Source organism: Tachysurus vachellii, chromosome 9 (genome assembly GCF_030014155.1).
Source record: "Tachysurus vachellii isolate PV-2020 chromosome 9, HZAU_Pvac_v1, whole genome shotgun sequence".
NCBI lineage: Eukaryota > Metazoa > Chordata > Actinopteri > Siluriformes > Bagridae > Tachysurus > Tachysurus vachellii.
The window spans coordinates 12,119,638-12,146,363 of NC_083468.1; the positions used below are offsets into that span (position 1 = coordinate 12,119,638).

The 26,726-nt window shown below is 42.6% G+C and overlaps 1 protein-coding gene across 3 annotated transcripts in view; it reads right to left on the reverse strand.

The window, feature by feature from the left end:
- Window positions 1–26,726, reverse strand: part of rasgrf1 (Ras protein specific guanine nucleotide releasing factor 1) — a 148,126-nt gene that overhangs the window by 82,721 nt on the left and 38,679 nt on the right. For 2 of the 3 annotated variants that reach the window (XM_060877709.1, XM_060877708.1), the window contains exons 2-4: window positions 20,373–20,479; window positions 19,617–19,764; window positions 8,836–8,928 (exon numbers count right to left, since the gene is read on the reverse strand). In XM_060877709.1, the coding sequence (XP_060733692.1) occupies window positions 8,836–8,928; window positions 19,617–19,764; window positions 20,373–20,479 (348 nt within the window). Of the gene's footprint in view, window positions 1–8,835; window positions 8,929–19,616; window positions 19,765–20,372; window positions 20,480–26,726 lie in introns of those variants that run through there. The other variant, XM_060877710.1, reaches the window with a different exon arrangement.

The following is a 26,726-nucleotide window of genomic DNA, read 5'->3' on the forward strand; positions in this document are numbered from 1 at the left end:
TGCTATATTTCATGTCATCATGGCTATGGTTGAGTGTATTTTGTCATTTTTGGAGCCTTTGAGTAACATCTTGAGTTTGGTTACCTTGTTAGTTTGCTAGACCTGTTAACAATGTAACAATATCTTAGCCAGAAACAGTTGTTCTGCTTCTCGGTCCATGCCCAGGTGTCTTTTTCCTTACAGACTTCTTCACATCACCTGCTGTCTGCAATTGACATGCCACCAGCTATACTTGAACACTTGCTAGATGAGCTGTATAACACTAAAAAAAATAACTGGAGCCTCTCTTGAAAATGTAGTCCTGCACCACATAATCTATCTCCTTTATCTAGCTGATTTGAGATCCTGTGGCTAAGCATTTTTTGAGTGTTGAAAAACTGTTCATATAATCTATTACCAGACTGCTAAAAACACATTATTTCTCTCATTTGTTTCTTTTTTCCCTCCTCCTGCAATCCATTTATCAGCGTCCATTCCACATCTTATGCTCCTTAGGATTACCCACCCAATTAGCTGGTTTCCACTAAACAGCTCTGGCCATTTGTGGATAATGACCAATGCTGCAGAATTCATGCTGGGACAAACAATATCAACTACCTAGAAGGTTAAGATAGACAGCATGCACTATCAGTCTCTGTTTTAGATATCCCTTTACTGATGGGACAGTGAGATAACAGATGAGTCTTACAGTTATTCATCTACTTATCAGTCATTGCTGGCCATGGATGTTGCCAGTAAGTAGATTAAGAATCTGCAAAAGCATTTATACATAGTGTAAAAGCCAGGCATCAGATATGGCTCAACTTAAATAACTGATCCAGAAACTGAAGCCATGTAAAGAATCAGGTGCCATTCCGCAGAGTCCTATCCCCTGTGACACTAGCACCCCTCATGCATCTCATCTGAATTGTGAAATATGCTATGTCCATAATTACATGGGGTATATATCCTGCCTGACAGTGAACTGTAGGTCCAGTTTTAACTGCCATATTCAACTGCATAGGCCACATGTCTGCTGTAGGCAAATGCAGCTCCTCATCAAGCACTGAAACATGAAAAAGATAACATTCTCATGAGCTCCTATATTGTTACATTGTGGATGGTGCACATGAAGCAATTTTGTTGCTTCCATTGGAACGATCGCTCCAATGTGCAACCATCAACCCCTATTTGACAGAACTGATATAATGTCACACCTGGCAGTAGAACAAATAAATAACATAGATTGGCTCCACCTGTTTAACCGCACCAAGTATTCTTGAAAATTGCAAATGAACTATCCTATGTGACAGGGTTGCTCTTTGGGGCTGTAGCCAAAGAAGCCATAACTACAACATACCTTCCAACTACAAACTAGCCCAGCCAAATAAACTGACTAAGCTTTTCCCTCAAATGATCACAACAAACAGTTAGATACCTAAAAAGGTTTCATCAGCCTTATTTTAACCCCAGATGAACATTATAATCAGCTATCAAGACGGCATGACTAAAGCAGGCACATGACTACCTCCAATTTGCCCCATTTACAAGCATCAGCACTGTGTACTGTGCATTCATTCTATCATAGTGCTTGAAAGTTTGTAAACATTTTTATATTTCTACATGCATATGACCCAAATCATTATTAGATTTAAAAATAATTGAATTTAGACAAAGTAAACACAGTCAAACAAATGAGACAAAACTATTATGCTTGGTCATTTATTTAGTGAGAAAAACTATTCACATACTTAAAAAAGTAGGTGAACATTTGCTTTCAGTATTTGGACTCCCTTGTGCAGCAAAAAGTTATGATGGGTCCTGCATAATGGCTTAGCAGAATTTTAGCCTACTCCTCAGTAAATAATAGCTTCAACTCTGGCATGTTGGTGGGATTCCTCACATCAATTGTTCTTAAGGTCCATCCACAACATTTCTTTTGGATTAAGGTCAGGCCTATACCTTTCTTCATCTTTAACCATTCTTTGGTGAACTTGTGTGCTTGAAGTTGTGGTTGTCTTGCTGCATTACCCATTTTCTCTTGAGTTTTAGTTCACAGGCAGATGTCCTTGTGCTTGAGAATTCACTTGTTTAATCCTGAATTCATTGTTTAAAATGAACTGTCCTGGTCAAAATGCAACAAAACAAGCCCAAACCATGATGTTTCACAGATTCATATGCAGATTTTCTCCAAACATAATGCATCTCATTTAAACCAAAAAAAGTCTACAAAACATTTTTCCAGTAGTTTCTGTCTTGTCCACATGATCTTTAGAAACATCAGATGGGCAGAAATGTTCTTTTTGTATAATAGTGGTTTTCTCCTTGCAACTCTGCCATCTACTCCAAGGTTGTTCAGTGCTCTGCTAATGGTGGACTCATGCATTAGTTCCTTAGAAGTTTTGCTGGGTTCTTTTGTGACTTCACAGACAATTATACATCTTGCTTTTGAAGTGATCTTTGTTGGTTGACTGGTCCTGAGGATTGCAGCAATGTTCTTAAATTTCCCTTATTTGTACACAATATGACTGTGGGTTTGTGTAGTCCAAATTCAGTTTTGTTACCTTTTCCAACCTAATGAGCAACAACTCTTTTTCTGTCCTCAGAAATCTCAATTGTTCATGCCATGATACACTTCCACAAACACATGATGTTTTATATTTTATAGATATTTTATAGATCCCTGTTCTTTGAATAAAACAGTGTACACTTGATTGTGAAGCCAATGATTGAAAAGAGGTTTACATACTGTTCACACTTACAGATATGTAATATTGGATCATTGTCCTGAATAGATAAATTACCAAGCATAATATTTTGTATCCTTTGTTTGGTTTCACTTGTTCTACTTTTAGAAGTTCTGATGAGGTTTTTTGGTTAAAATATTTGGAGAAATATAAGAAATTGTAATGGTTTCACAAACTTTCAAGCACCACTGTATGAATCACTTCGCTTGCTGTGCCCAGCATTCACCGTGTGTATGCCAAGCATGCACCCTGTGTATAGGCAAGATGACAGCAACTGGATCAACATTGTCTATCATTAGGGAAACACAGGATGGCAGTTGTCAACCCATGAAAAGCTAACCAGAGAGTAAAACTGTCTGAACAGTTAGTGTCTCATTGCGTGGTGCCCAGTCCTATTGCGCAGTGCATTGGGAAAAAATTCACAGTGCTTCACCTTTTTCCACATTTTGTTATGTTACAACCTTATTCCAAAATGGATTAAATACATTAATGACACTGTATCATGACAACGTGAAAGAAGTTTGTTAGAAATCTTTGCAAATTTATCGAAAATAAAAGAACGAAAAAAAAATCACATGTACAGTCATATGCAGACATTTAGGAACCCCTGACAATTTCCATGATTTTGATTTATAAATATTTGGGTGTTTGGATCAGCAATTTCAATTTGATCTATCAAATAACTAAACGACACAGTAATATTTCAGTAGTGAAATGAGGTTTATTGGATTAACAGAAAATTTATGTATCAATGCATCATGCATCATGTATCCAAGATGGCAGCGCGGCAGTAGCACGCAGCCGCCTCTCCGGATTCAATACGGTGCTATTTACATTTTTCTAAGTTTTTATGTACGGTTTTTAGCCTGACCATTGCTTGGATGCCAGGGACAGCGGTGTTCATGTATACAACCATCAGGACCTAATAAAGTACAGAAATCATGTAACAACCAACCTGCACAATGATGTACTTTATAGGCTACGTGACCTCGGCTTGCTGCGGAGACCAGGCCTCCAGTCCCCGGTACCGCCTGATACCAGAGACCAGGAGAGGGGACGCCGAAAGCGGTGCGCGAGGAAGCGGAAGCGCGGTAAGCAGGCGGGTGTCTGTGCTAGGCTAAAAACAAACCCTAGCTTGCCGGCTCTCCCGTCCATTCTACTAGCCAACCTTTGCTCCCTGGACAATAAACTGGACTACATCCGACTCGAATGCTCTACACGGAGAGAGATTAGAAACTGCTGCGTGTTTGTTTTCACGAAGACGTGGCTCAGCGACAGAGTTCCAGATGCTGCCATTCAACTGGACGGGCTAACTTCATTTAGAGCCGACACAAATGCAGCTCTGTGCGGTAAGACTCGCGGTGGTGGTGTGTGTGTTTATATCAACACGGAATGGTGCAAGAACTCTGTGCTTGTTTCTAGTTACTGCTCATCGTCAGTGGAGTTTGTGACTGTTAGATGCAGACCATTTTATTTACCACAGGAATTTACTACTGTTTACATTGTCGGAGTTTACATTCCTCCTAGCGCTAATGCTAAAGAGGCGCTAAGTGAGCTATACGGAGCTATTAGCGACCTACAGAATGTTCACCCCGACGGACTTTTTATCATCGCCGGAGATTTCAACCATGCAAATCTCAAGTCAGTGCTCCCTAAATTCCATCAACATGTGGACTTTGCTACGAGAGGTGAAAACACGCTGGATCTTGTTTACACAAACATTCCCGGCGCGTACCGTGCGGAGCCCCGCCCCCACCTCGGCTACTCAGACCACATCACTGTTATGCTAATTCCAGCATACAGACCACTCGTCAGACGCTCAAAACCGGTTATGAAGCAGGTGAAAACCTGGCCAGCAGGAGCCACCTCTGCTCTTCAGGACTGCTTTAAGTGCAATGACTGGAATATCTTCAGGGAGGCTGCAACCAACAGTGACTCTGTCAACTTGGAGGAGTACGCGTCATCAGTGACCAGTTACATCGGCAAGTGCATTGATGACGTGACCATCTCCAAGATCATCACTACACGCTCCAACCAGAAGCCGTGGATGACTGCTAACGTGCGTGCTCTGCTGAGGACTAGAGACCTAGCCTTCAGAACAGCCATTAGAGAGGCAAAGCGCGCACATGCCCAGACAATCCATAGCCACTTCCAGGACAGCGGAGACACCCGGCGCATGTGGCAGGGCATACAGGCGATCACAAACTACAAGACAGCTTCACCTGCTTGTGATAGCGACGCCTCCCTCCCAGACGCGTTGAATGATTTCTATGCTCGGTTCGAGGTACAGAACAACGTAACGCCAAGGAAGACCATCCCTCCCCCCGACGACCAGGTACTCTGTCTATCCACGGCCGACGTGAGGAGATCTCTATGCAGAGATAACCCACAGAAGGCTGCTGGACCAGACAACATTCCCGGCAGGGTGCTCAGAGAATGTGCAAAACAGCTAGCGGATGTCTTTACGGACATCTTCAACATTTCCCTGAGCAGTGCCGTTGTTCCTACGTGCCTCAAAACTACCACCATCGTTCCTGTCCCAAAGAAGTCTACAGTGTCCTGCCTCAATGACTATCGTCCCCGTTGCACTCACACCCATAGTTATGAAGTGCTTCGAGAAGCTCGTCATGAGGCACATCAAGACCCAGCTACCACCCTCACTGGACCCCCTACAGTTCGCATATCGTCCAAACCGCTCCACAGACGATGCCATTGCCACAGCCCTCCACTTAGCCCTCACCCACCTGGACAATAAAGACACTTATGTACGAATGCTGTACATAGACTTTAGTTCAGCATTCAATACAATCATCCCTCAGCACCTGATTGGGAAGCTGAGCCTGCTGGGACTAAACACCTCCCTCTGCAACTGGATCCTGGACTTCCTGACTGGGAGACCTCAGTCAGTCCGGATTGGGAACAGCATCTCCAGCACCACCACACTGAACACTGGATCTCCTCAAGGCTGCGTGCTCAGTCCACTGCTGTTCACTCTGCTGACTCACGACTGTGCAGCAACGCACAGATCGAATCATATTATCAAGTTCGCCGATGACACGACCGTGGTGGGTCTCATCAACAAGAACGACAAGTCAGCATACAGGGAGGAGGTGCAACAACTAACTGCCTGGTGTAGAACCAACAACCTTTCTCTGAATGTGGATAAAACTAAAGAGATGGTTGTGGACTTCAGGAGAGCACAGAGTGACCACTCTCCGCTGAACATCGACAGATCATCTGTAGAGATCGTCAAGAGCACCAAATTTCTTGGTGTTCATCTAGCGGAGAACCTCACCTGGTCACTCAACACCAGCGCCATCACCAAGAAAGCCCAGCAGCGTCTCTACTTCCTATGAAGACTGAGAAAGGCACGTCTCCCTCCCCCCATCCTGACCATGTTCTACGGAGGGACCATTGAGAGCATCCTGAGCAGCTGCATAACTGTCTGGTTTGGGAACTGTACGATCTCGGATCGCAAATCCCTGCAGCGGATAGTGAGGACAGCGGAGAAGATCATTGGGGTCTCTCTTCCCTCTATCATAGACACTTACACCACACGTTGCATCCGCAAAGCCAACAGCATTGTGGATGACCCCACACACCCCTCACACACACTCTTCACCCTCCTGCCATCTGGAAAGAGGTACCGAAGCATTCGGGCCCTCACGACCAGACTGTGTAACAGTTTCTTCCCACAAGCCATCAGACTTCTCAATAACTGAATTGTACTGTTCTGTCATCATACTGTTTACATGCTGCTTACAATCCAGCAAACTGTTTACATGCTGTTTTGCACACTTTTTCTGCTGTTTTTGCACAAAGGATGGTGAGAATGGTCAAAAACGGCACACTTTGCACAAGGTGAAGCTGTACGGGAGATTGATGCGAAAGAAGCCTTTTCTGCACACACGCCCAAACGGAGTCTCTTGAGGTATGCAAATGCACATTTGGACAAGCCAGCTTCACTTTGGAATAAGGTGCTGTGGATTGATGAAACAACGATTGAGTTCTTGCATGGTGGCAAAAGAACACAGCATTCCAAGAAAAACACTTGCTACCCACAGTAAAATTTGGTGGAGATTCGATCATGCTGTGGGGCTGTGTGGCCAGGGCCGGTACTGGGAATCTGGTTGAAGTTGAGGGTCGCATGGATTCCACTCAATATCAGCAGATTCTTGAGAATAATGTTGAGGATTCAGTCACAAAGTTAAAGTTACGCTGGGCGATCCAAAACACTGCTCAAAATCTACTCTGGCATTTATGCAGAGGAACAAGTACAATTTGAAGCGGGCTGTCCATGCTTGGCAACCATCAAACCTAAACCTGAACTGGAGATGTTTTGTAAGGAGGAATGGTCCAAAATACATTCATCCAGACACTCATTACAGGCTATAGAAAGCATCTAGAGGCTGTTATTTCTGCTAAAGGAGGCTCTACTAAATATTGATGTGATTTTTCTGTTGGGGTGCACAAATTTATGCACCAGTCTAATTTCGTTGTGATGCATATTGCACATTTTCTGTTAATCCAATAAACCTCATTTCACTACTGAAATATTACTGTGTCCTTCAGTTATTTGATAGATCAAAATGAAATTGCTGATCCAAACACCCAAATATTTATAAATGAAAATCATGGAAATTGTCAGGGGTTCCAAAACTTTTGCATATGACTGTATTCACAGCCTTTGCCATGGCACTCAAAAATGAGCTCAGTTGAATACTGTTTAGACTTTTATTGGAGTCTACCTGTGATAAATTCACTTGATTGGACATGATTTGGAAGGCACACACCTGTCTATATAAAGTCCCACAGTTAACAGTGCATGTCAGAGCACAAAGTAAGCCATGAAGTCCAAGGAACTGCCTGTAGACCACCGAGACAGGATTGTAACGAGGCACAGATCTGCGGAAGGGTACAGAAAAATCTCTGCAGCATTGAAGGTCCCAATGAGCACAGTGGAATCCATCATCTGTAAATGAATGAAGTTTGGAACCACCAGAACATTCCCTAGAGAGGGTCGGCCAGCCAAACAGGACCTTTAAGGTAGACAGGCCAGACGGAAGCCACTCCTCAGTAAAAGGCTTTTATTTTTTTTATATAAATTTGCAAAGAGTTCAAGCAAACTTCTTTCACATTGTCATTATAAAATATTAATTCATTCATTCATCTTCTACCGCTTATCCGAACTACCTCGGGTCACGGGGAGCCTGTGCCTATCTCAGGCGTCATCGGGCATCAAGGCAGGATACACCCTGCACGGAGTATTATAAAATATTATTAGTGGAATTTTGAAGAAAATAAAGAATTTATTCTATTTTGGAATAAGGCTGTAACATAACAAAATGTGGAGAAAGTGAAGAGCTGTGAATACTTTCTGACTGCACTGTATCATCAAGAATTCAACAGGAAATGTTTTGAAAATATGTATGTTACCTAGAGTAATGCTGCTCAAGAAGCACTGCACTGCTATTACCTTTACATCAGTACTATGAAAGTCATTTCCACACATTTCCATTCAGTTTATTTTTGGGACCTATTGACATTGTGGCATAGGTGATCCAGAAGATTCTTAACACCTATGGCAATTAGAAATGCTGAAACAGAATTTAGTTATGAATCTATGTGTGTAATTGTTGATCAAGAACACTTGATGACTGACAGGGTTTCTTTGTCATTCAAAACTAGCACAGAGCCAGCAGGAATGTGAAGAAAAGGCTGCATGGAACAGTGGCCATATTAATGGCCAAAGACCAAGTCATATGGTAATTTTGTGATGCGGTTTTGTGAAGGCCTCAGCATGTTTAGAAGAAGGTACACAGGTCATTCTTACCATCCTAGGCAGTTTTCTAATTCTTGCCAAAGAAATAATGTCTAGAACTAAAATATATAATAATGCAAACAGCAAAGTTTGCATTCTGTTATTGTACATGACCAATTTCTTACCCTTCCAGGTTGTAGACTTTTTAAGGTTTAGCTATGATTGCTCTTTTGAATTATTGCTAACTAAGGATTGACAGTAAAAAAATATGAAGTTTGCATGTGACTATATCTCTCATGTGCCCTTGAAAATTTGTTATACAAAAAAAAGTTGGTCAAAAACCCTTACCTTCTTGATTTTCTTGATTTCAGAGTCTTCTTCACTGGGGGCAATAATGGGGTTGGACTGGATCTTCTCATTGTCTTTAAGCATTCCAGCAATCTGCCAAAGCAAATAACAGAGTAACTATGCACCCATAAAAATGACTGATGTATTTTTCACTCCTCTTAAATGGCTAAATGCACTTATTTATTGGTATGAGTGCCACAGAAAAGATTTTTTTTTCAGAAAAATCATATTTCTTTTAACATACTTAAATACATTCCCAATCTTCTTTATTATGAATATATGCACACCTCCATATTCATGAAATTTATCAAATATGATCTAAGCTGGGGGGGCACGGAGGCTTAGTGGTTCGCCTCACACCTCCAGGGTTGGGGGTTCGATTCCCGCCTCTGCCTTGTGTGTGTGGAGTTTGCATGTTCTCCCCGTGCCTCTGGGGTTTCCTCTGGGTACTCTGGTCTCCTCCCCCGGTCCAAAGACATGCATGGTAGGTTGATTGGCATCTCTGGAAAAGTGTCCGTAGTGTGTGATTGCATGAGTGAATGAGAGTGTGTGTGTGCCCTGCGATGGGTTGGCACTCTGTCCAGGGTGTATCCTGCCTTGATGCCCGATGATGCCTGAGATGCCACAGGCTCCCCGTGACCCGAGGAAGTTCGGATAAAGCGGTAGAAAATGAATGAATGAATGAATGAATGATCTATGCTGACTTTATATACTGTGCTGGTGTCACATTATTGGCTATGAGAACACCATGATACATAACATCAGTTAGATCCAGGTCACGAGCTTCAGATAATGTTCACATCATACTTGGACTATGGGATGGTTTTTGGTGCTGGTTTATGTATCTAAGAATCTGCTAATTCCCTGGGATTTTCAAGTCAATTCTACAATTTTTGGAGAGTAGAACAAAAAAATCACGACAAAAAAAAAACATCCAGTGACAGATGACAGGATAACGCAAATAGGTATCTACAATTTACAGTGTCAGTTTTCAGAAGTCATGTAAACAGGAGGTTTTAGTGGTCCAGTGGGATCCTCATGCAATACCATATAACCAGCAAAAATAGAGAATAAGAGCTGAAAACAAAGACACTTACTGGTTTTTTTGAAAAATATGGAATTTATTGCTGCCTTCATGTATGATGCAAAATACATGTTTAGCTCTCATAGTAACATTAAGAGTATCTCTATATTATTTAGTGTGATTTTCATGGAGAAGAAGATGAACTGAAGAAAAAAATGAAAAGTTGTCTTAGCAACATGAAATGCATAGTGTCAGATAAAACAGTGCCAGATTAAAAGACTGAAAAATGCACGACAGTGTACTACAGGACAGGTACATAAAATAGTTTTGACCAGTGTACAGTCTGTGTTGACCTTTGTGCAAATAAGACAATTTGTAAACATATAATAGCAGCAGTTGGTGGCAGCATTAACTTCTGTATGAAATGTGCGAAATGATTGTGATTATTACCAATTAATCCAAGCAATAGTGTCCTGTAATAAATATATATAAAAAATGGATTAATAAGTAATAACCAGTTCCACATACATATCCAAAAAGAATCACTCCTGGGTAGCCACCAATATATTTAAGTAAAAGAAAATTATGGACAACCTGGATTTCCACCAACATACCTGCAGTTGGTGTTTGCTGGAAACCAAACAGCATGTGCAAAGTAACCATTAGTTAACAGTCATTGGAACTTGTAAATCAACTGATTGTGAGCTGCTGCCCTCAGTAGAAAGTATAACTAAGAAACTGGCCCAACCTCTTAGCCCCTTCTGCCACTGGGTACCTGCCCAAGACAGAAGGAATCTGTTTAAAGGAAGTGATGTAATGCTTCAGGCCCAATGCATCAAAGGGGGGACTGTAAGAAATAACAGATTGTGTGTACCCAGATTCCACTCCAAATACATGTCAGAAAGCTCATTCCCAAAAGGTTTAATTTCATAAGACAATACGCTTAAAACTAAATGAATGACCGTGATTAATTGGTAGTATTGGAGCAGCATCAGGACAACACTCACCTATTTACATGGCCCTCATGATTGCCATCAGACTTTTTATGATATTAATTGATTTATGTTGAACCATTGCTTAAAAGGTTGCCGTTTTTTAGTTTAGTGATGCTTGTAAACTGAATCTCTGTATGGTAACACATTGAGCTGTTTAATACCTACTTTAATATCTTATATATTATTTATTATATTATATTATATTATATTATATTATATTATATTATATTTTATTATATTATATTATATTATATTATATTATAATAATTTATTATATAATAAATTATATATAATTATTAAAGTACTTTAATACCTATTTAATACCTACTGCTGACACAGGATGGGGTCTCTTTGAGTTAGCAATGCTATTGTATTTAGAGATGGTTCACAAACATTGTCGCACCAAAATGAGTGAGTGGATCACTTTGGTTAATCAAAGCAGATTTGAAACTGACATCATTATTATAACACACTTGGCCAATAAACCTCATTCTGATTAACAAAATACGTGCACCATGTGTGTGTAATCGGTCTCAGCAAAAGGAAAAATCTGGTATGCCAACCAGAACAGAGGGTGCAAACACCGACCACCTTAATAAATCATGTAGGAGATGACCAAAGGAAGACCCTGAGTTTTGGGAAGAAGTGTTTCAGCACTAGAAACATGGCCCCATCTTCAGACAAACTGTGTGCTATGAAAGACAGGAGCCCTTCCAAATGCCATGGGAAAGGTGGCCATCTAGGTCTGCTCCCCAAAACAAAGGAGAGGTGTCTGTTGAAAGAGTCTTGTGACGATGACGGAATAACAGGCATGGGACCCATGATGAGAAACCAAGGTTTGTCCACATAAGAAAGGTATGAAGTTCCTAATGCGTAGCCTTTAGCAACACTAAAATGGTTCACTAAAACAACACTAAAACAATCTTAAACAAACTTTAAAAAATCTCATATGTAGCAGACCCAAATTAATTATATGCTTCTACACTTGGAATGCTCACAAAGTTAAAGTGATGAATAAGACTAGGCCAAAAGGGAGAATCCGACACTAGTATGGTTCAACCTGAAAGCAAATCTGGGGAGTCTCCTGTGCGTTAGCAAGATGACTACATGAATATAAGCATCCATCAGGTTTATCATCATAAACCAATGGACACAATGGCCTAGAGCATTTATACCTTGTACTCTGAAAATTCAATTCAGAGTACATAGGTCTAACATGGAAAAATTTGTAAAAATTCATAAGAAGCAGATGCATGGGTGGGCATGGCTGACCACCAAAATCACCAGAGGTGGCCAGGCAGGCATCAATGGAGATGGAACATCACTAGAAAGCCTAGCCCTCTGGCATTAGGATTCCTTTCTGGCCTGCCTGGCAGAAAGGACCAAACCGCTCGCCTGCCCCTAAGTGCTGGCTGGTCATGCACTAACCATTTTTTTCCTGCCTCAGCAGGCCAGGCTGGGGACAATGTCAGCTCTTTGTTGCAGCTAGTGAAGTACAGGCCCTTCAAAGACATCTGGGTACCTAAAAGAAAGGTTTGCCCTTTTCTTTGATCGCCATTACATTGATTCTCAGCAGACATGTTCAGCAGACACGAGACCTGAGCCATAAGGGACAGATGCTTGGCTGGAGAAAGAGCCAAGTGGGAGTGAAACTTACAGAGAGGAAATGTTTCACAGTTTTGCACATTCCATTTCCAAACAAACACCAGAGAAAATGTGCAAGCGACCCCTTGTAATGTAGCGGGGGCAAAGATGCATGCACTTTCTAAACTGTTTGCTTGCCATCTTTTCTAATCTTTTATAGAAGAACTGGGTGACAGTCCAGTTCTTCTTCTCCTTAGCCCAGCTAAGACACCTCTGACATTGTCTGTGGTTCAGGAGAGCCAAATTCCTTGACACATCTGTGTGTGGTGGCTCTTGATGCCTTGAACCCAGCCTCAGTCCATTCTTTGTGAAGTTCACCCAAATTCTTGAATCAATCTTGCTTGACAAGCCTCTCAAGACTGCGGTTCTCTCGGTTGGTTGTGCCTCTTTTTCCTTCACACTTTTTCGTTCCACTCAACCTTCTGTTAACATGCTTAGATACAGCAGTCTGTGAACAGCCAGCATCTTTGGCAATGAATGTTTGTGGCTTACACTCCTTGTGAAGGGTGTCAATATAATTGAAAGATCAGCAGTCTTCCCCATGATTGTGTAGCCCAATGAACCAAATTGAGAGACCATTTTGATGGCTCATGAAACGTTTGCAGGTGTTTTGAGTTGATTAGCTGATTGGCATGCTACAATATTCTAATTTTTTTGAGATAGTGAATTGGTGGGTTTTTGTTAAATGTGAAACAAAAACATCACAATTAAAAGTACCAAAGACTTAAACTACCACAGTCTGTGTGTACTGAATTTATATAAAATGAGTTTCGCTATTTGATTTGAATTCCTGAAATAAATGAACTTTTCCTTGACCTTCTAATTTATTGAGATGCACCTGTGTGTAATGTAATATTAATATATATATAGTACAACACTGAAGAAATGACACTTTGCTACAATGTAAAGTAGTGTGTGTACAGCATGTACAACAATGTAAATTTGCTGTCCCCTCAAAATAACTCAACACACAGCCATTAATGTCTAAAGTGCTGGCCACAAAAGTGAGTGCCCAAAGTGTCAATATTTTGTGTGGCCACCATTAAAAAATGAAAAATTGTGACGTGACATACAGCTAAAGGGCACCTCAGTCGTGGTATTGCCGGCCCGAGACTCAAACCCACAACCTTAGGGTTAGGAGTTCGAACTCTCTAACCATTAGGCCACGACTTCCCATTATTTTCCAGCACTGTCTTAAACCTTTTGGGCATAGAGTTCAACAGAGGTTGCCACTGGAGTCCTCTTCCTCTCCTCCATGACAACATCATAGAGCTGATAGATGTTAGAGACCTTGCGCTCCGCCACCTTCCATTTGAGGATGCTTGGCCAGTCCATTACCTTTACCCTCAGCTTCCTTAGCAAGGCAGTGGTCATCTTGGAGGTGTGTTTGGGGTCATAATCATGTTGGAATACTGCCCTGCGACCCAGTCGCCGAAGGAAGGGGATCATGCTCTGCTTCAGTATGTCACAGTATATGTTGACATTCATGGTTTCCTTGATAAACTGTAGAACCCCAGTGCCGGCAGCACTCATGCAGCCCCAGACCATGGAACTCCCACCACCATGCTTTACTGTAGGCAAGACACACTTGTCTTTGCACTCCTCACCTGGTTGCCACCATACATGCTTGACACCATCTGGACCAAATAGATTTATCTTGGTCTCATCATCTTACTCTGCTTGTCTTCAGCAAACTGTTTGCAGGCTTTCTTGTGCATCATCTTTAGAAGAGGCTTCCTTCTGGGATGACAGCTATGCAGACCAATCTGATGCAGTGTGTGGCGTATGGTCTGAGCACTGACAGGCTGACCCCTACCCCTTCCACCTCTGCATCAATGCTGGCAGCATTCATACGTCTATTTCCCAAACACATCCTCTGAATATGATGCTGAACATGTGCACTCAGCTTCTTCGGTCGACCATGGCAAGGCCTGTACTGAGTGGATCCTGTCCTGTTATGACATATAGGGGGGGTTGTGCCTAGATGTTTTGGGAATAATCTTGTGCCTTTAGTACACAGAGATCTGTAGCATTTAAACAATAAAGACACAGGTATGAATGCTGTTCATAGACTTCAGTCCAGCATTCAACAAAATCATCCCACAGGACCTGATTGAGAATTTGATCCTGCTGGGCCTGAACACCACCTTCTGCAAAAGGATCCTGGTCTTTCTGACTGAGAAACCTCAGTCCGTCTGGATCGGGAACAGCATTTCCAATAGCAATGTGTAGCAATGCACAGATCTAACCACATCATCAAGTTTGCTGATGACACAAAGGTGATGGTTATGATTTTGAATCCCATGGTCCAACAAGATGCCACTGCTGGGCCCTGGAGGAAAGACTTTGACCCTTAGTTGTATAATGTGAGAAAAAAATTTAAGTTGCTCTGGGTAACATATAAAAGATTTATGTACTGCCAGACATAGTCAAAATGTTCATACCCTTCCAATATAAAAAGAAAAACCCACAATACACACTTAAATAACGAATCTGGCAAAATTAATAATGAATAAAAATTTACTGAAAATTGACTAATGAAAATCAGACATTGCTTTTGAATTGAGGTTCAGATTCAGAAACATTTAAAAAAGTAAACTAATGAAACTGGCCTGAACATTTTTGAAAGCAATTTTGAAGCAATTACTGCAATCATGGGATTTTTGTAACTCCCAATGAGACTTCTCTGGTTTGAAGGGTGCTTTCTCCAGACTGCATGCTTTAGGTCTTTCTACATATGGTTCAATAGGATTTAAATAAGGGCTCATAGAGGGACATTTCAGAATAGTCCAGTGTTTTGTTCTTAGCCATTCTCGGCTGTATTGTCCAGTGTTTTGTTCTTAGCCATTCTTGGCTGTATTTTCAGCTTTGGCTGCGCCTCGTGGTTCAGGTCCTAGCATCTGCCAAGGCCACGTGGCGGCTTCGATCATAGGGTTCACAGATTGTTAGCAGAAGTGGCGCAAGAGACAGGTATTTCCCTTTCTCTTGCCCTCTCCCCTGACTCTGTTCTCTAGGTTTCTGTTTCAGGAGCTCACGCTGCGATTTCTCCCAACCCGGAAGAAAGCATGCTGCTCTCTGCCTTGGGCTCCAAGGATCTCAATGCAGGTGGGGAGGGGCTTTCCCAATCTGAACCACTGACGCAATCAGTGGTGTTCGAGGAGCTCCTCGAGCTGGTGACACCCGCTGTGTCTAAGTTACATTTAGATTGGCCAGAAGAGGAGGTAAGCGTCGTCCGTTCTAAGCTAGACGACCGCTTTCTGACTTCAGGCCGCAGGCCACCTTCATGCAGGCAGCTTCCATTTTTCCCAGACCTCCATGCCGAGGTCTTGGGGACATCAATTTTCAGTGCATCATTTTTCCCCTGCTATTCAGCCATTTTGGGGCTTGAAAGTCATGGGTATGGGGAGCCTGGGATTGAAGAAGCGCTTGCGGGCTATCTCTCACCTACATCGCCAACATGGAGGAAACTTGCCCTTCCAACCAAGCCTTGTAGAACTACTTCAGCCCTTGTGGGTAAGGCATACACAACAGTAGGCCAAGTGGGTGCAGCCCTGCACACCATGGCAGTTTTGCGGGCCTACCAGGCTGACCTGGCTCCCGCTCCAGCTTTTACAGTTGACATTTCATTGTTCCCAAGAATTACGGGGCTGCGCCCGATTTTGGACCTACAGTCTCTGAACTGTACTCTGAAGACTAACAAGTTCAAGATGCTCATGCTCAAGGTCATTGTGTCCCAGATCAGGTCCGAAGACTGGTTTGTGATGATCGACCTCAAAGACACTTATTTTCACATAGGCATTCTGCAAGAGCACAGAAATTTTCTCAGGCTAAACCCAGAAAAGTGTGTGCTTTCTCCTTCTCAGAGAACCACCAACTACTGGGGGTAGTTTGCGGGTAGCACATCTCCCTGTCTCCCGCTCAGGTGGCTTCTATCTTGTCAGCAGGGAAAGCTAAGGCTAATATCATTGAAACATTTTCTCCCACACCTCAGGGGCTGCCATGTCTTGGTATGGACAGACAGCACTTCGGTGGTGTCCTATATCAATCATCAGGGCGGTCTGTATTCGCGCCCCCTGTTCAGGTTGCCGCCGCAGATTCTGCTCTGGGCAGAGACCAGGTTCCTTTTGTTGAGAGCGTTTTTCATTCCAGGGCATGTAAATCGGAAGGCAGACTTCCACATGCTGGAGCAAATTTGGCAGATTTTCGGCCGGGCGGAAGTGGATCTGTTCGTCTCCAAGGAGTCGACCCACTGACTGCTGCCTTGGTATAGATGTGGCCGAGGCTCTGTCTGTACACCTTCCCCTGGTAGCTCTGCTCCTGAAAGTCCTAGCCAGAGTTTGCCACTACCGAGTCAACCTTCTCCTAGTTGCTCCTCGTTGGCCCTCTCAAGTTTGCTTCACGGACCTAGTCTCCCTCCTGAACAGCACTCCATGGGAGGTTTCAGTAAGGAAGGATCTCCTCTCTCAGGCACAGGGGGCAATCCTACACCCCTACCTGAGATGTGGAAGCTTTGGGTCTGGCCCCTGAATGCTAGAACTCCCTCCACTAGGAAGCTGTATGCTCTGTTTTCGCCTCTGGTGTGATGAACATTGTCAGGATCCAGTTCGCTGCCCGGTCGGAACAGTGCTAGAGTTCCTGCAGTCTTGCTTTTCTTGGGGCCTGTCCTCGTCTACTTTAAAGGTGCCACCATCACTGCAAACCACGAACCTGTCCTCAGGGCCTCCTTGGAGAGGCACCCTCTGGTCTCTCGCTTTCTGTGTGGTGTCAGGTGGCTGAGGCCTTCCAGTAGACCATGCCTTCCTTCCTGGGACCTCTCTGTGGTAGTGGAGGGGTTGCGGGAAGCCCTTTGAGCCCATAAAGTCAGCCTCTGAGAAGTTTCTAACCCTGAAGATGGCTCTGCTCCTAGCCTTGGCCTCTCTCAAAAGAGTGGGTGATTTGTAGGCCCTGTCGATCCCCCCCGCCTGCCTAGAATTTGACGCTGGCATGTTCAAGGCTATTCTGCACCCCAGGGAAGGATATATCCCTAAGGTGCCGAGGATGACGGGTTGTCCAGTCATCCTGCAGGCCTACTGTCCCCCCGCCCCACAAGACAATGGAACAGGAGAGGCTGCATTTGCTTTGCCCAATAAGGGCCTTGAGGACTTATGTCCACCACTCTAGCTCGTGGCGTTACTCCTCTGCAATTTTTGTTTGTTTTGGGAGCCGGAACAGGGGTAATCCGGTTTACAAACAGCGCCTGGCACAATGGGTAGTGGAGGCCATTACTCAGGCCTATAAGGTGCCCAGTCTTGCCTCTCCTCTCGGCATCAGTGCTCACTCTAGTAGGGGTATCAACTTTTCCAGTGCTTAGCCAGGGGTGTCCCACTTGAAGATATTTGTGCTGCGGCGGGTTGGTCCTCTCCGCACACCTTTATCAGGATTTATAACCTAGACTTGGACCCCACTCCAGGGTCCCAGGTCCTGCAGGGCCATTGATGTTCTGTTCCCAGTCTGCTTGCATCGACCAGTGCGTGGCGGTGTGAGTATTGGCATTCCCGTAGCGTCAGCCCTGATGCAGCGTTGAGTTCCCTCAAAAGGGAACTACACCAGGTTACGTATGTAACCCAGTTCCCTGAGAAGGGTACGAGACACTGTGTTGCTGGCCACGCAGTGGGCATCCTCTTGCACATCCTTCAGACAAATAGAAGCTGGAGTAATATGATGTAGATGCCCTTATATGGACTTACTGGCATGTAATCACTTCACCACATGTCTTTCCCGAGCCATTAAATTGGCGTGTGTGCACACAAACTTCAGACACAACTTCCTCACAGAAGCATTGAACAGACAGAAAAATACAAGAACCTTTTGTTTGTAACAAAACTGACCCAAGAAATCGGCCATTACAGGATACAACACAAGCTAAGTTAATCCTGAAATCTGAGATTCAGATTCCAAAGGCATAAGGATGAGCACTCTGTGAACAAAACACACAGAGCTAGGAGCAAAATACCACTAGTCTAGCAAAGTAAATTTGCTCTTACCTTTGGTGTTTCAAGATTATAAATCATATTCCAATATAAAACTCCTCTCGTTTCTCTAAAAAAAAACTTTGTTCATTGGCTGTGCCTTGTGCTTTGTCTCTGATTCAGTAAAAGATTTAAAAAAAAATTGCCGATTGGCCTTCACCCCTCACACACTAATGTTTCTGGCTTAATATTGGATTTTGCTTCGAATTATGTGAATTTTGGTGAACTTTCCATACAATTTTATTGGCTAAATCCTCTCCATTGACAGGTTCAAGCATCCAAATTGGCCATGGGGATCTCGAGCAAACAGTGTTTGAAAAAAAAAACATTTAAATGTCCTGGACCTTTAAATTCAATAATGCAGTTATCTATAGAATTTAATTTCATTTTTGCATGGTAGAAGTTTTCAAACAAACAGTTCGTCTGAATAGTGCACATGAATACCTTTTTATATTGTCTGAAACATACGTAAATATGCATTTATTATGGATTAGTTTCATTTATTTCGTCCAAAGTTATCACTGTTTTTATTCACAGACGTACTGGCTTGCTCTAGGAGCTCATTTGTGCATAAGCTATGGCTTGTATTTACTGTATGGCATAATGGGCTATAAAGATGGTTCTTCTACTGAAAGGCTCTCCTCCAGAGAAATTCTGGAGCTCTGTCAGAGTGACTATCGGGTACTTGGTCACCTCCCCGACTAAGGCCCTTCTCCCCCGATTGCTCAGTTTGGCCAGGTGGCCCGCTTTAGGAAGAGTTCTGGTGGTACCAAACTTCTTCCATTTATGAATGATGGAGACCACAGTGGTCGTTGGGACCTTCAATGTCCATGCAGAGCACCATATTTACACTTTAGAGTTAAGCAACAACTATTTGCTCTGGCTGATTAGGAACACAGCAAAGAATACAGATCTACTTTAGGTTTTTATTTTTACAGGAATAGATGCAAACAGGAATTTGATTCTTGGTCTAAGATGCAAATGTTTTTGTGAAGATATCAAAGAAATATTCTTTAAGTGAATGTGTTGCTTTTGTGAAATATTCAAAAAATGCAATTTCCTTAAGATTGCATGATCGTTACCTGATGTTGCACCTCAAGTGATCCTTACCTCTGATTTTAAGCGTTCAATTTCAATCTCCCCATCCTCAATCTGTTGTCGAAGTTGCTTAGCAACTGTTTTCTCAGTCTCCAAAATTTGGAGCAGATGGAGATACTTCTGCATCAAAGTCTCATGCTCTGTGGCCAGGTTTCTGTAGCTGAGTGTGCAAACAAACAGAATCAAAGTACAAACTATATCATATTATGAGAACAATATTATAACAACACGGTTGTCCTGTGTAAATGATTCAAACAGTCATACGTAGGTCATGAAAATCCAGTCTTTACAAACTCCATCTGCTGTTGTAATACTTGGATGAAAACAATTAATACACACCAAAAGGACAAGTGGACAGAAATACAATTAGTACAAAATCATGGTACAGTGATACTAAAATACATACACATTAAAATAAATTAGAATTTAAATTTAGAAATTAAAATATCAGAAAAGAAATCAATAACGTTTACATTCAAACTAAATAACATGACAAATCTCATGAATCACCATATATAAAGTTGAAGTGTAGAAATTAAGTTACATTTAAATTTTAATTAGAAACAGATCATTATGGCACAGTTTTTGGAGATTGATCAAATACTATATAGTAATGTGAATTTAAAAATGTTACTTCAAGATATTTCCACACACTTCTGGCATTGTGGTCCACATGAGACTCAATGCTGAACATGGTTTCAATCAGAGCTATACTTGTTAGCAGAGATTAGCAAGAGTCAAAGTATTATGATGGTGGAATCAGCCTACCTGGCATGCGTTATTGCTGCTACCCATTCATCGCAGTCTTTTACATCTTCACTGCGAAGTTCAAGAGCTTTTTGATTTTCATGGTTGAAGCTGATTGTGAAATAATACTGAAATGTACAAAAAAAGCAACTTTCAGCATCTCATCTCTCTGGTAAAACTCGTTTATTGTTAATTGCAAGTATTTTCACTCACTCATTTTCTACCGCTTATCCGATGTAAGTATTTTCATTTAAGTATTATTTTAGGTACACCTTTCTTCCCACTGCCAAAAGTAGTCAAAGAGTTAATCACCCAGAACAAATAGTTACTTTACTCTAAAGTAACTATTTGTTCTGGGTGATTAACATGGTGCCTAGTGTGGCTGATAATTTTGCAATGCTCTCCTGATACAAAAATAATTTTTTATGTGTATTAGTGTTGTCATGCATCTTAAGTGCATAGTTCATGCAAGCGACAGTAAGACACAGCAGGGAAGGACTTCTGTACATTGGTAAAGTTAATCATAAACTTAAAAAGTGCCTGTTAGGCTGCAGATTTCTACTTCACCTGGACCAAACCAACACCAAGACAGCGCAGCAACGGCGTAGCGTGAAAGGCACAGACCATGAACAACTTCACCAATGCGTAGACGATGCGGGCTACATGCTAGGCTAAAGGCTAGAGCTACATGACCACCGTTACCTAGCCTACTGCAAGCTATTTTCCACTCATTTGAAAATAAGATGGACGAGCTAAGAGCAAGAATGAAATAAGGAAATATTGTGCTTTGATTTTCACAGAAACCTGGCTCTCAGACAAAGCGCCAGACTCTGCTCTTAGTCTTCACACACACAACATTCACACACAGGAGGTGGAAAGGAGGTGGTGTCTGCATGTATGTTAACAGCAGATAGTGTGAAGATGTGCAGGTTGTTGTAAAGCACTGTTCTGTGGACATTACATTTTTATTGGTGAAGTGCAGGCCCTTTTTTACCAAGGGAGTTAAGCGCTGTATTTCTGCTGGCTGTTTACATTCCGCCAGAAGCCGATCACATGACCGAGTTGGGAATTCTGCACAAAGTCATCAGTAGACAGGAGACTGCACATCCAGGGGTCTCATTTATAAACCGTGCGTACGCACAAAACGGGGCTGGAAACGTGCGTACGCCAGTTTTCGCGCAAAGGTTGTGATCTATAAAAATCAAACTTGACGGGAGAATGTGCGCACCTTTAAGCAAACTTTGAGACGTGCGTACACACATTCTGGAGACAAAGGGAATTGGCGACACAGATGGTGAGGTCGTGAACTGAAGTTAGAAGAAGAACGATTATAAGAATTAATGACATTTAATTTTCACTCCATTTCATACGTTATATTTACATTATGAAGATTAAATCCAACAGTGTTATTTGTGCCGATTGTTTTAGGCTATATACATCTAGTAAAATCCAAACGTAATTCAAAATGTATTAAAAATAAAATAATAATAATAATAATCAGCGCTACTCCGTCCAGGGTGTATCCTACCTTGATGCCCAATGACGCCTGAGGATAGGCACAGTCTCCCCGTGACCCGAGTAGTTCGGATAAGCGGTAGAAGATGAATGAATGAATGAATGAATGAATGAATGAATAATCAGCGCTGCCTTACAGTCACATTGTCCACAACGGGAGCACAGGAGGAGATGGCGCGACTACATGTGATACAAAATAGCATGAAATACCCTTTTATTAGAGAACTGCAGAACACAGTGTAAAAACGAAATATTTTCCTTAATGTACATATAGCTATCATAAAATGTCAAAGTCTGCAAATACAGTCATGAAGCACAATCGCTACTCATCATCGGTCCTACGGTGTTCATTACAAAACCGTCATGAAGAAACATGTGTTCACTATAACATTTTCGTCTTAAATTTTCGCCCACAAATTAATTCTGTGATTTTGTCAAGGTGTTAACGATCAGTCTAATTGCTAGAAACATATAAATCCTCCGGTGACCCGGGTATGTAATGCTTCATGATGGCACTGCTGGCACTGTTGGAGGATTACGCCAATGGCAGAATAAGGAGAGAATGAGTTTTCAGGGACCATGATGATATCCTGGCCCATTATGATTCCCTAGAGCTGTGCTCTTAGATCTATGTGCTGAATTGGGTCCAGTATTAGATAGGGCAACACGCCAGAACCATGCCATCCCAGTCCAAATACAAGTCCTCACCACACTGGGGTTCTTGGCAACCGGCTGTTTCCAGCGGTTATATTATAAGTAATCCTCAACTTTGTCTCTAAGACCTTTTTGTATATGAAATAATTCTATTGGAATCTATCATCTCACCCTATAGGTCTGGTATATCACAGCTGTCCCTGAGTGCCATAATATCTGTCGTTTTGAATGGTATACTTACGGTGGTATACTTAAATCATATGTGACTCCAAAATGACTCTCACAAACATTGTGGCACGCTGGCATGGTTCAACACATGATTCCTTTATCTTGACACATAGCAGTGTAGGGAACAGACTAAATGCAGGCGCAGTATGTGATGGCTTGGTGAGTTTAACAATATTAAAAAGTAGAAACTGTAACAATTTTGTTTTTAATATAATTATAACAATGTTGCTTTTAATATAATTATAACCTGCAGGCGACAGTGGCTACCCCTGAGACTCTGGCTCCTCACCCCATTTTTAAACCCGCAGAGCGCAGAGGAAACTCATTATAACGAGGTCCACTCTCGTGCCCGCGCAGTGATTTGCATTGACTATTTATGGTTAAAAATGGGCGTGTACAGGGCGGGATTTCACGTACGCACATCTACGGGTGATCTGTGATTTATAAAGGGAACATTGCTTAGAGGAGTGCGTACGCACGGTTTTATAAATCGGAATTTTTTTTGCCGTACGCGATTTTTGGCTTTTGGGCGTACGTAAACTTTTATTAGGGATCCTACGCAGTTTTATAAATGAGACCCCAGATGCGTACATCGTGGCTAGTGATATTAATCGCTGCAACCTCAGGGATGTTCAATCCATGTACCACCAACAAATGTGCTTTCCAAAAAGGAAAAATAACATTCACGACCAAGTTTACAGCAACATAAAGGACGATTATAAGGCTGTACCCTGGCCACACTCTGAACAGTCAGACCAAATCTCAGTGTTTCGCTATCCAGTTTAGAAAACAACTCCTCAAGCGAGCCCCCACAGAAAGTAAGACTGTTAAATTGTGGAATGAAGAATCAGAACTGCTTTAAGAGTACAAACTGGAGTGTGTTTAATACTGCTGCTCTGAGAAAGGACTCTACTGTGGACTTGGAGGAGTATGCTGCAGATATAACCAGCTACATTAACACATGAACTAAAAACATCACTCCCACAAAACACTGCATGATCTAATACAATGATAAACCTTGGAGCAACTGTGAGTTGCGGGCCATGCTACATGCCCGCTCCACAGCATTTGTCTCAGGAGACACAGGGAAATACAAAAAGGCCAGATACAACCTATGCAAATCAAGTCTCGCACCACAGTACCCGAGTGATCTTTTGTCTTCTTATGATCCGTCACACCTACTTCGATCAAAAGGTGCAGGCTATTTGGTAGTACCTCAATTACAAAAGGCTACAGCAGGATGCAGAGCTTTTCTCACAGAGCCACACAGATATGGAACAGACGTCCAATTAGTGTTCGGGACTCAGTGATTGTTGTGGATGGAGCCACCCGGAGACTGTCATGCATTTTTCATCATGCACTGTTCAGGACAGGAAAGCTCTCCAGTGTATAATAAAAATGGCACAGTTCATTTGTGTGGTGGCCTTCCCATCACCCTAGGACATTTATAACACCCATAACATCATCAGTGACAATACACACCCACAAAACCTCTTCACACTTCTGTCATCTGGGAGATGCTAGAGGAGTGTGTGATCAAGGAGAAAAAGCCTCACAAACTTCTATTCACAAGCCATTAGACTAATGAACAGCATTTAACAAGTCAGGTCAAGTCATGAGTCAGCCAGGTGAACAGCATTGGGCTGTAACTGTGGACTTTACACAAACATCCCGAGGATCTGTTTTGAGGAATGTTTTGAGTGCACTGACTGGAATATGTTCAGGAAGGCTGTGACCAGCTGTGATTCCATCATCTAAAGGAGTGCACAGCATCAGTGACAACCTACATCAGCAAGTGCATTGATGAAGTGACCATTTCCACTACATCTAACCAGAAGTGTGTGACTCAAAATATGTGTGCCCTGCTGTAGTCTAGAGACTCCACCTTCAGAGCACGAGACAAGAGGCCTTAAGAACAACAAGAGCCAAACTGTTCTGAGCCATCAGAGGGGCAAATCATGTACACACCCAAAGAATCCAAAGCCACTTCCTGGACAGCGGAGAGAACCAGCAGATGTGGCAGGGCATCCAGGCAATCATGAACAACAAGAAAGCTTCATGTGCCTGTGACAATGACTCCCAGATGTGCCGAATAACTATGCTTAGTTTGAGGTGCATTTACATTTACAGCATTTGGCAGACACCCTTATCCAGAGCGACATAAATAAGTGCTTAATCTCTAACATTGAATACCTTAAAGCTGGCTCACTAGGTTACATACTTAAGATACCATGAGTTTAAGACATTTGTTCAAAGTTGACACTTTTTCATTGTAAAGGTGTGTTTTTTGTTTTTTTTTTTAATGCAAAAGATAAGGAAAGAAGTGCTATTTGAAGTGTTTCCTGAATAAGTAGGTCTTCAATCGCCGCTTGAAAATAGCCAGTGGCTCAGCTGTCCGGACCTCTAGAGGAAGTTCATTCCACCACCTTGGTGCCAGAACAGAGAATAGTCTTGTAGTATACTTGCCTCTTACCCTGAGAGATGGTGGAACCAGTCGAGCAGTGCTGGTAGATCGGAGGGTGCGGGGTGCAGTGCGAGGAGTGACGAGGACTTTGAGGTAAGAGGGAGCTGGTCCATTTTTGGCTTTGAAGGCCAGCATCAGTGTTTTGAATCTGATGCGTACAGCTACCGGAAGCCAGTGGAGGGATCGCAGCAGAGGGGTGGTATGCGAGAACTTTGGCAGGTTGAAAACAAGCCGTGCAGATGCATTTTGGATCATTTGCAGAGGATGGATTGCAATCATAGGTAGACCTGCCAGCAGTGCATTATAGTAATCCAGTCTAGAAATGACAAGAGACTGAACAAGTACCTGAGCAGCCTGTGTGGACAAAAATGGCCGAATCCTTCTAATGTCGTAGAGAAGAAACTGACATGAGCGAGTCACATTAGCAACATGCGAGGAAAAGGACAGTTGATTGTCCATGGTTACCCCAAGGTTGCGAGCTGTGGCTGAAGGGGAGATCAGATCGTTGTGCAAGGATATAGCAAGATCATGACCTGGGGATGAATCACCTGGGATGAACAGCAGTTCAGTTTTGCTAGGATTGAGCTTTAACTGATGAGCAGTCATCCATGATGAAATTTCTGCCAGACATGCTGAGATTCGATCAGAAGCTGTGGTATCTGAGGGTGGGAAAGAGAAGATAAGTTGTGTATCATCAGCATAGCAGTGGTAAGAGGACCCATGTGAGGAAATAACTTCACCAAGAGAGTGAGTATACAGGGAGAAAAGAAGAGGAACAAGTACTGAGCCCTGTGGGACACCAGTGGAGAGTCTGCGTGGAGCAGATGTCACTCCCCTCCATGTTACCTGATAAAAGCTTCCTTCCAGGTAGGAAGAGAACCATTCCCAAGCTGATCCGCAAATCCCAAGACTCCTGAGGGTGGACAAGAGAGTCTTGTGGTTGACCGTATCAAACGCTGCCAAAAAGTCAAGGAGGATAAGGACGGATGACAATTTGGCTGATCTACAGATGTGGCCTTTTAAAAAGCCCGCCTCGGAAAGAAGAATGCCGCGAGGACTTCCGGCATTCTGCGGCAGTCTGTTGAAGGGGGGTCAAATGTTCAGCGCAGGAAATACAAAACCTGTAGAGGGCAGTCGTGTTTCAAGCAGGCTGACGAGTCGACAATATGTGTGTTATTTTCTTTTGCCGGTTACATAAACAGTCACATCTGCGTCTATCTCCGCTGTCACGGCTGGCTTTTTGGTACCGCTCGATGCAACTTTGGATTTCCTCAGACGACGCGCGGTGTGTTACGGAAAAAATGCTTCTGTTGGTTTGTTGATGGTAAACATCATTGTTGATGGGGTTATTAGCGATAGTTTATCAGTATTGCAGCAAATAGTTTGTTTTGTATTTCCAAATCGCTTTTAAATCTGAATAAAGAGTGTTATTTGGTGTAATTAGTGGTTTATTTTTTATATATTATGGTGTAGTAGAGGATATGGCAAACAGCTCATCCTGAATGAAATCCCTC